General features: G+C 44.6%; 1 protein-coding gene across 1 annotated transcript in view; it reads right to left on the minus strand.

The window, feature by feature from the left end:
• Positions 1 to 11,140, minus strand: part of DDX47 (DEAD-box helicase 47) — a 30,631-nt gene that overhangs the window by 16,854 nt on the left and 2,637 nt on the right. Inside the window, exons 3-4 of the mRNA XM_066596202.1 lie at positions 7,387 to 7,575; positions 5,065 to 5,136 (exon numbers count right to left, since the gene is read on the minus strand). Of these exons, the coding sequence (XP_066452299.1) occupies positions 5,065 to 5,136; positions 7,387 to 7,575 (261 nt within the window). The remainder of the gene's footprint in view (positions 1 to 5,064; positions 5,137 to 7,386; positions 7,576 to 11,140) is intronic.

The raw sequence follows: 11,140 nt of genomic DNA on the forward strand, positions 1-11,140 counted from the left end.
AAGGAAATCCTTGTGGGAACCTTACCCCTTGCTCCTTTGGGGTAATACCAACTTCCAGTTTTCCCCTTCCCTTTGTATACCCTCTTCGAGAGTCTATCCAACGGTAACCCCTGACTTTTTTCCGCTGCCTTCTCCAGGGGGCGTTCCAAGTCCGGTCCAAATATATGTAGACCCCGAAATGGTAGGGCGCAAAGTCTGTTTTTGAAAGAAGTATCCCCTGACCAGGCCTTCAACCAAACAGCTCTCCTGGCGGTGTTAGTGAGAACCGCCGAAGGGGCCCCCGAAACGGACCGTTTCCATGGAGGAGTCTGCTAAAAACCCCGTGGCCATCTGCATCTTGTGGCCTTCTGGTCCATTAGCGCAGAAAGCTGGTCTAGCCATATTGACACTGACCTCACTACAGACGTGGCTGCAATGTTGGATTTAATAGTTAGGGCAGACATGGCCCAGGACTCACGCATTACAGTGTCAACCTTGCCGTCCATGGGATCACGTAGATGGAAAATGTCCTCAAAGGTCAATCTTAGAAATAGGGGTGTCCACTTTGGGAACCTCTTCAAAAGGTTGCTATGTCATCCTCAGAAAATAGGAGCCTTTCTTTAAAGTCCTTTGATTATACTGCTTTTCTGCTTCCTGGTCCAACAGGACTCCAGAGGACAACCTTCATTGTATGCCGTCATGACGACGAGGGAAAAATATCTTATGCAAACGTCTTGGATGTTGGAAGGAGTCTGCAGTGGCAGAGAAATCCTTGTCTTTTACCTGAAGCATCTTTTTAACCAAGTGTCCATCGTAACAAAAATTCTTTCAAAGGCTCTGTTATCTAATGAGTCAGAATCTGACATTTGACCTTCAGAGCGGGAGCTGCCCCCAAAGGGGATCACAGAGTGGGACGCTGTGAGTGGAGGAGAGGCAGGGAAAGAACGCGGTGGTGTATGACCATGCGACCTTAAGGACAGTTGTTGTTTCTTGGTCCTGCTACAAGCGTGTTCCAGTAGAAACAATTCCTCAGCACAGGAGCCTTCAATCCTGACCAGCACCTCAAAAATGGACCAGGAATCTTTCATAAGGTTTGAAATCGCCAAAGATGGAGAGCGTGCCCAGTCAGGTTCAGGGCCCTGTAGGATCACTGGCGGGTCCAGGAAGCAGGCAGTTTGGGGGGGGGGGGAATCCTGCTGACCAAATGAAAATTTTGTGCAACAGGAGCATGCAAAGTATACCACAATAGCAGTGGTCTGTTTATTTGGTTCCTCCCTAGAATCCAACATTGCAGTTGTATGTGCAGAGTAAAAAATGCCTAACTGCAACCTGTGCGCAAGAAAAGCCGCAAGAAAAATGGCATCCAGGACGAGAGGCACAGTAAAATGGAGCGGTACCAGCCCCCAGTAGCGGAAATCCAACCCCTGGAAGTGGGTCTCAGTCAATACTGTGGTGGCTGAATGCGAGCGTCTATCAGCCGTGATCGCATTTACCGAGCAAATGCAAAGCTCTTCCTTGTGACGCAGCAAGGACAGACTCGAAGGAGAGTCAACTGAAGAAAAATAGTAAAGCCAATGAAAGGCGGATGGGCCAGAAGGGGGGTTAACTGAAGTAGCGTGGGCACCACATCACCTCAGTTTGTCACAGGGTTGTGGCCAACAGAAACAAACAGAGTAAACGTTGGTTTAAAAAAAAAAAAAAAAAAAAAAAGGGGGGGGGGGGGGGGGGGGTCGGAGCTCCCCAGAAATCTCAGGCTGCAAAACAGCCGATCGCTCATAGGGCGGAGCAGGTATAAAAAAATAAATAAAAAAAAAATAAAAAAAGAACATAGAGGTGGGCGACACACAATATCGCAGAAGAATAGTGCCACAGGCTGTGACATCAATAGCCAGCCTGAACCTTTGCCATTTCTCACCTCCCTTTGGTAGGGGAGCCCAGGGAATTCAAGCCAGAGATCCTTTGCTTGCAGGTCGCAGAAAAGTTAAGGCTTCTCTGTGCCACCTTGTCTTCTGGTAGTAGGAAAGCAGCAGGGACAACACTGGTGTGGCTCCTTAGTACAGTAGTAGGGGGAATCTGTCACCCTGTGAACCCCCAAAAAGTCCAAATAACTCCAGGATCTTGAACACCCACAGCATGAAGGTCTGCCACCTGTGGACACCAAGCTAAAACTGATTTATTGGAATCTATCATTAACATGCAGTGTGGCTCTAAGACTCCATGGGGAGCCCAGGGTGGGTGGCAGTACCAATGTGGTTCACTGATGGAAGTGCAGGGCAACCCGCCGAATTATTATGGCATCATTAATAGGTTGCTGGTCTACATATATTAGAAATGGTCTGGCACTTTGTATCCACTATGTGTGGGAGTATACGCCAAGCAGCCACCCCCCTCATTATCAAGAGGCAGTGTGAGTGGTTGTCTCATCAGTGTCCTGCACAAGTGTAATTCGCTCCTTTATTTGATAGTCAGCTACCTGCATGGTGAGAGGATGCATCTATATGCACTCCTCACTCAGTAACGGCCATTTTCTGTGATTGTTTTTAATTCTCTATTTTTTCCCCTTCTGTGATGTATTTATATTAGTGTAGGGACCCACTACAACGCAAGGAACCGTGAAGTGGTTAGTGGGCTCATGTATCTTGGCCAAAATCCAACCAATGGCTTGCATTCATTATCTATCATTCACATGCAGTGTGGCTCTAAGACTCCAGGGGGAGCCCAGGGTAGCAGTACCAATGTGGTTCACTGATGGAAGTGCAGGGCAACCCGCCGAATTATTATGGTGTCATTAATAGGTTGCTGGTCTGCATGGTGAACTACATACATCAGAATGGTCTGGCACTTCGTATCCACTATGTGTGGGAGTGAACGCAAAGCAGCCACCCCCCTCTATATCAAGAGGCAGTGTGAGTGGCTGTCTCATCGGTGTCCTGCACAGGTGTAATTCGCTCCTTCATTTGGTAGTTAGCTATCTGCATGGTGAGAGGAGGATGCATCTATATGCACTGCTTACTCAGTAAGTAATGGCCGTTGTCTGTGATTGTTTTTAATTCTCTATATTTCCCCTTCTGTGATTTATTGGACTGGCTGCAGGAGCAGTACAGCAGGAAGGAGGAGCCAATTTTTCCTGTGCTTAGTGTCCGCGTCCTAGTGGCAGGAGCTATACCACAGGTGTCAAACACAAGGCCCGCCGCCTGTGCAGTAAGTTCCCTCACTCCTCTGTGCTGCTGTCAGTAGGCAGTCTGCTCTCGGCTAGCTCTGTCTAGTGCAGACAGTATTAGAGAAGTGCCGATTGCAGACTGACACGGCCGCGGAGGAGGGAAGAAGACTGCAGAGAACATGATCTCTGCAGCAAGAAGAGCGACGCTGAGGAGGAGCAGCTGCAGGGTGGGTTCCTTGTGTGTGTGCATATATGTGTGTGTGTGGATATATAAGTGTATATATATATATTATATGTATGTATGTATGTATGTATGTATGTATGTATGTATATGTGTGTGTGTGTGCGCATGTGCAGGATGGCGTGCGTCACTGGTCACTATGGGGGACCTTATTACCAATCGGGCCACTGTGGGGTTTACTTTTACCTTACTGTCTTACAATTAGAATCGGCCCTTTGAAGGCAACCATAAGGCTGATGTGGCCCTCGGTGAAAATGAGTTTGACACCCCTGAGCTATACCCAAGGTCTTCGCCATGTCCCCCATTGACACAGTCGAGAAATAGCAATGTTGGCATTACTTTAAAAGGCTAAGACTAAGAGCACCAATTTTTTATTTTTTTTACTAATTAAAACCAGATAGAAAAATTTAATTCATCTGTTTTTAGAATTTTTATTTTGTTGTCTATACATGACTACGAGGGCGGCCATCTTTCCTGAACTACATTTATAAATATGCTTTGCAGCAGCTTCATGAGACATCCACATAATGGATAGGAGCTGACCCATTGACTTGTATGGGAGTCTTTTCTAGGCATGTTCTGTCATCTGTGCCGAGGCGATTGTGCAGGGGTCATAGATAGGCACAGCTCATCACCAAGTGTGACTGGTGGATCCTGCTATTTACAGATCAGTGTCACCTCTCGGTGTAATCCTGCTTGTGATGAAAAATGCAGGATTTTCATTTAAATACAGCTTGAGACAAAAATTAATGGGGAAAAAAAAAATTCTTAAAAATATATTTAACAGGTCACTGTATGATGACACATTCCCTTACAAGTTATTTTTACAGCGTTCATCATGCAACATTAACCAAATTATTTCAATGTTTGGCTCATTACAAACATGGTAAGTATTAGGTGTTAAAAATTATGTGCATTTTCATTAAACCTTGAAGCTGATACGTTTCTCCTTAGGGAGAGCACCTAGTAGGTGTAAGGAGATTTATAAGGCCATCCATGCTCCTCTGGGAAAATTATCCAAATGGAAAAGATGGAACAATACCTCTACAGCGCCACCAATTAGAACGCAGCAGGTCAAGATCAGACCTTTTAACAAGCCTTTTTGCAGAGAAGCATGCATGACATCATAAGTCTCCTCACACCTACTAGGTGCTCTCCTCAAGGAGAAAATGTACCCCTTTTGACTCACATCATAGGCCTGTCAACCAGCCAAGCCAGCAGCCAACTGCACATTGTTGAGGGGCAAAAACCCCAAAACAGTCAGTTAATGGTTATCTTTTCATTCCGGAGAGGACTGGCTTTAGCTTATCATCTCGGTGATTGTTACAAGGCCAGTGAAAAGGTCTGACATTCACTTGCAGGAATGTTGCTTTCCAATAGGTGGCGCTGTAAGACATTGTTCCATCTTTTAATTTGATCCTGCATGCAACAGTGATTCAAGGATAATAACCCAACTAGTATGCACAACAGTTTCAGTGACAAAGGGTGATAATGCATTATTAATCCAACCCAAGAGAATTTGACATCTACACAATAGCCACCTTGAAGAAAAAAACATTTACTTCACATTCACCAGTCATGATTGTTCCAACTCCTGATTATCTGTCACACGTATGTAACATATTAGTATCAGAAAACTGTTTAACATACAATAGTTAGTAAATGTAGTAAATAAAAGTTATACCAATTACAACATGAGGCTTCTTTGCCAGCGCCAACGCTTGGGACATCATATCAATTCCACCAACGATGACCGCTAAACGGGGAAAGAAAAAACTAAATAAGTAAAAACATATCAGATATGCGGTTTTCTGTGAAGGTATGATTTAGGGCTGTTTCTTGACTAGCACTAATACATTTCTGGGTTCTATTACAACCATAATGCCAGTACCCACCGTGGCACAACTGAAACCAACACACCAAAGGGTCGTATGAGGCTCATTGGAGCAGGCGGCTGCAATGTGATACAATGAAAGTGTGACTACAGCAATACAGAGCAGTAAAGAAGCTCTCTGGCTTGTTGCTAACCAGCAATACTCTACACATGCCATCTGTTTATACCAGCTCTGCTACATCCATATAGGTAGCTGTGTCAGGAGAACCACAGTGTGATCCCCCAGTGCAGAGCTTTCCTCCGCTGAGGGGCCAACTTCTTATCAGCAGCATCCTGGCAGCTCCCCACCAGCCTCCTCTCCTGCCCTAAGGAAGGGCAGGAATATAATAGAGTCCCTACCAGCATTAGCTGCAGAGTTAAACTCCTCTTACACGGCTTGTGTCCGTGTGCTCTACGGGCCCCATGCTTGTGATGGGTAGACTTCTCAGTCTCCTCTTACCAGCAGGAGGCGACTCGTAATACACAGCAGACTTTACGATGAGTGTAATGTCCCATTTACGCGGGACGACAGTTGTCTAAACGACTGCACGACTGACATCACCACATTTAGACAGGCAGATCCTCAGCAGCGTCTCGCTGACACCTTGCTCAGCGCATTATTCTATACAACACACTGAGCAGGGAGCGTTTACACTCAGCTAGAAGTCAGCCATGATTTTTGTGCTGGTTAAAGTGTGCGACCAATAAACTGTAAACAAATCGTGCACGAGGACTGCGCATTTCATGTGACTATAATCGCACTAATTCATTCACTTGAGCGCATCTTGTCTGATAAAATGGACCTTTAGGTTTCTTCTACAGGGGATGATAATGACTGTGAATGAAGGTGGAATGGGGCAGAAATCGCTCCAGCTGCCCGCCTCAATTCATAGATGAATGACCGCCTGTTTACACCGGCTGGCGGTTGTTTGATTTTTAGACCTGCAAAAATGGAATGAATTACCGTTTGCCGTTCAATCGCTACCTGCATTTACTTGGAACAATCATTCAGATTCCTGCGATCCAGTGAGATTCTGCATGATTATCATTCTGTGTAAAAGGACCCTAAGGGGAGTTCTATAACGGAGACACCCGCTCTAGGTCCCCGAGTGCCAGCCGGCTGCCCTTACAGTAAGTGCAGAGCCACATTGCGGCTCCAATGTCTCTGGAGAACCAGGGCTGCATTGGGAGAACCATGTCAGAAGGAGAAGATCCAGCTATGTCAGATGGCTCATATGTAGCCCATTAACCAAAACTGTTATGCAAAACACATGCATCAGAGCTTCTACATAACATTTTAGTAACCGCCTCCCCTGAACTAGATAAGAAGTAATGTTTTTCCCGAGTGATTCTTAAAATTAAGGCCGAACGCAGACGGCCGGCTCGAATTCTGACTGCAAAATTCTCACAACAGGATGCGACCCTGTGCCTCTGCAGTGACCTCCGACTTACTTGTCCGGTGGCTTCACTCTGCGCTGTAAATGTGCAGGGTGGCACATAGCCACATATGCGCAGTGCAGAGTAGGCGCGTCATAGAAGACGCGGCCGTGCGAGGCTCGCACTGAAATAGTACATACAATTTCCACCCCGCAAGCGGAATACCACAGTTGATTTCTGCTCGTGGGCATGGAAATGCATTTTTCAATGCATGTCCTATGGGCTGTATGTGCTGCGGGATCCGAAACACCGGATGCCACAGTGCAAATACGGCCGTGTGCATTAGGCCTAACACAACTTACTTATTAAATATATTAGATATTGTAGAAACTCTCCCAAACCTTCCCCTAGTTCCAGCTATGTTCACATCTGTGCCAGAGGCTCCATTCTGAGCCATTGCAGCAGGGAAAATTCTGACTGTCATGACTGACCCCATATAGAAAATGGTGTCCATCTGGCACTGTTCGAGCCCTACACATGCCAGATCCAGCACTTTCGGGTTCCTCAGCTATTCGGTTCCTAGGACAGAGGCGAATAACAGAAAGACGTAGTGCTGGTGTGAACCCGGCCAAACCAGTTAAGTTATTCATCTTTTAAACACTGTAAAACCTATTTATCAAAAATGAAAAACCATGACACCAACATAGTAAATGGTTAATACCGTCTGCAGAGCCTGAAAATTAGGATCCAACTTACCACTCTTCACTCCAATGGAGGAACCAAGTGCCTCAAACTGCTCGGAAATCTGAAATGCCAATTCCCTCGTCGGCGTGAGAACCAAAGCATAAAGTCTCTGGGGGTTTTCTAGCAATGTCTGCAGAATAGGTAATGCAAAGGCTGCAGTCTTCCCTGAACCCGTCTCAGCCAGACCGATGATGTCCCGACCTAAATAAAGAGTGCAAGAACAACCAGAGGAGACAAAAGAGAAAAAAACAAACTACATTATGTTCTGGTGAGCAAGGAGTATAATTTATTCCCTTTCCACTGCTGCCCTATGACAACACTCCCGGAGAGACAGACATTGCACTCTTCCTCTGGACAGGAAATAGGCACTAGAAGAGGTTTAACCCCTTAATGGCCAATGCGGTAAACATATGGCGCTTGGCCCTGGGCTTTTATTCTGTCTGACAGAAGATGTATGGCGTGGGATTAAAGCCTCTGCTGCTGCACTCAAGCAGGAGCAGGTCAGGTTCTCTGCTGTCAGAAGACAGCCGAGGATCCGGAGGAGAATGGAGAAGCAGTTTTTAACCGCTTCTGCCTTGTCTTTCTGAGTACATAGCACTCAACTTGGTAGTCAACTAAACTCAAATGTTTAATTTCCCCTGTAACTGGGGATCTTATAGATGCGGTCTCTATGGATGCCCCAGCTGTAATGGAAAATTATGAAGAACAAAACAAAAACAAAAAAAAACCAACAACGACCCACCACCGACGCCAACCAAAACAGTCGCTGTATGCACCCTGTAATCCTAAACTACAGATATTATATATCGAAATAAAACTTTATTTTAGTTTAAATATACTGATTGTAAAAATAATTATATTTATATATTTTTTTAAATTATCTTTTAAAGCTTTTTACCCCTAATAAAACGGGAAAAAGAAGGATATATATAGAGAAGAGCGCTCACTGCGGAGATGTCAGGGATATGGTAATCCAGCGAGATACTTCTACAATTGGAGGGTCAATCTTCTCAGATAGAACCAGAAACTTAAAGGTGCTCCGAAGAGATCTCATATCATTGATGAGACGGCAGCCAGAAGAAACTCCATTCACAGAGTGAAGGAGACAATGGAATGGCAAGACAAAAAAGGAAAAACTCCTCAGCGCTCACACCAAATAATGTGCATGCAGGTATAGATGAAAGAAAAATAGAACTTACTCGGTGGAGGCGCCTATAGCCCAGGCGCCTCCCAATCCAGGGTTATCTTATCACACGGAGATGAAAGCCAGCGGTAGCGGAGGTATTTCCACAACTTTTAATATGTGCAATCAAAGTATACACAACGCGTTTCGGCCAAGAGGCCTTTTTCAAGTGTACAGGTTACATTAAAACATACAAATATATAAGTATTACCTAAAAGATGATGTGTTCTATGGCGAATCCCATCTCCCGTTTGTATAAAGGGGAGGATCGGGGGAGTTAACTAGGGAGGAGAAAGCGCCAAATTTGGTGCGATGCTCCTTCCGGGAAATCCCCGATGACGTCAATGTCACGTGTGAACCCACATCACTATGGGCGCACAGTTGACCCAAGTGTAGTGACCTTAAGGGGAGTGGCCACCCGCTGGTAACCACCCACCTGTCATTGTATAATCTAATGATGTGCTCACGTGTTCCGTATCGCTACGGGCGCACAATTAGCCCGAGTGCAATGACCTCGAGGGGAGTGGCCACCAGCTGGTAACCACCCACCTGTCATTGTATAATCTAATGGTGTACTCACGTGTTCCGTATCGCTACGGGCGCACAGTTAGCCCGAGTGGAGTGACCTCAAGGGGAGTGGCCACCTGCTGGTAACCACCCACCTATCATTGTATGATCTAATGATGTGCTCACGTGTTCCGGGTAATCCCGGATGACGTATAGGTCACATGTGTAACCCACGTCATTTCGGGTGCATAATTTATGCATGTCAGATGACCAAAGAGGGAGCGGCCGCCTGTTAGCACCCGCCCAGCTGTCACCCGATGCACAGTAATTCAACCCCCCAGCAGGTGAGATGCCGTCCATCTACATGTAGCACTCCGTCAGGGTGCGTTTAACTAGTAGGATGTCTATTTTTATTCTTATCGTGGGGGGCAATTATACCCAGTTGGTGGCTTAGTTTTAAAGTGCACTATATTTTATATCATATTATTCCACTTATCAGGTGTCTATTCATATGATATACGCATTATATACGGAAGCACTTATCATAATAGAAAATACTTATAAAGAGGTCAAAAATGTGTTTTGTAACTAAATATATGTTCTTTTATCATCATATTATGTATAGTTATACATTATAAATACTACTATTACTAAAACAAGAGATTAAAATATGCCCCTCACAGATATCAATCACTATTGATGATGCATGATATTTTGTGAATATATACCTTCAAGAAATTTGAATTGGATCATATACTGATAAGAGGTGGGACCATATATCCTATTAAAATTTTGGTATATATGTAAATTTAGATATTAAAAGGATTAAAATTATGATATACGTTAAAAGTTTTACTGTTTTTATAAAAGATAATAATTATTAAATTTAATTAAGATTGGTTCCATGATCGTATTAAAATTTCTCCAAGGTCTCATTCAAGCCGTGCGGTATAAGCGTATTAAAATGAAAAATATAAAACATTTCTTTTGTTTTTAGTTTGGAGAATTCCCCCTTTGTTATTTGTTCAACTGGAGTTATTTTAAAGGGGTTGTCCCGCGAAAGCAAGTGGGGTTAAGCACTTCTGTATGGCCATATTAATGCACTTTGTAATATACATCGTGCATTAATTATGAGCCATACAGAAGTTATTCACTTACCTGCTCCGTTGCTAGCGTCCTCGTCTCCATGGTGCCGTCTAATTTCAGCGTCTAATCGCCGGATTAGACGCGCTTGCGCAGTCCGGGCTTCTCCCTTCTGAATGGGGCCGCTCGTGCCAGAGAGCTGCTCCTCGTAGCTCCGCCCCGTCACGTGTGCCGATTCCAGCCAATCAGGAGGCTGGAATCGGCAATGGAACGCACAGAGCCCACGGTGCACCATGGGAGAAGACCCGCGGTGCATCGTGGGTGAAGATCCTCAGTGGAAAAACTATGACATTCGGCACCAATAGAATTTAAAAAAAAAAAGAAAAAAAAGCTGCTTGGGCAAATTCTCAGAAGGGGCGAGAGCCGGGCACTATGCAGTGACAAAGTATTGTGTCAAGTATAAGGACAAGAGGGATGTCCTTATATAGAGCACAACACACGGCCATGGAAGGACCCCTGCCCAGTACAAGCTACCAGGTAGCAGTACAGAGAACCCCCCCCCCCTAATATTTGGGGAGTAGGAAGGGTGGGTGTTGCCAAGTACTTCTAGAAGTATCTGCTTGCACTTTAAGCCCTGTGAAATATCTAGAGGATTAACCAAGGTCCTAAAAGAATATGCTAAATACTTTGGAGAGGGAGTTCTGACGTATAGGCTCCTAAAATCTCTTTCAGAACAGACTAAGTCCCTTGAAAACAAAATTTGTAATAAATATATTACACCCACACTTTTGAAATCTGCTAGTAAGTCTGAAAAATTACTACTAAGCTTCTATATATTATGGAGTCCTAAAAAAGGATAAGTAACACTAAAGTGATTGCAATATAAAAGAAGGCCTATGGTAAGTATTAATTACTATTTAGTGCTGTTTGACCAACTGTCTTACAAGGAGAAAAACACGATGCTAGAAAATTGTGAATATTCAAAAATTGAGT

The sequence above is a fragment of the Eleutherodactylus coqui genome, chromosome 3 (assembly GCF_035609145.1).
Source record: "Eleutherodactylus coqui strain aEleCoq1 chromosome 3, aEleCoq1.hap1, whole genome shotgun sequence".
Classification (NCBI taxonomy): domain Eukaryota; kingdom Metazoa; phylum Chordata; class Amphibia; order Anura; family Eleutherodactylidae; genus Eleutherodactylus; species Eleutherodactylus coqui.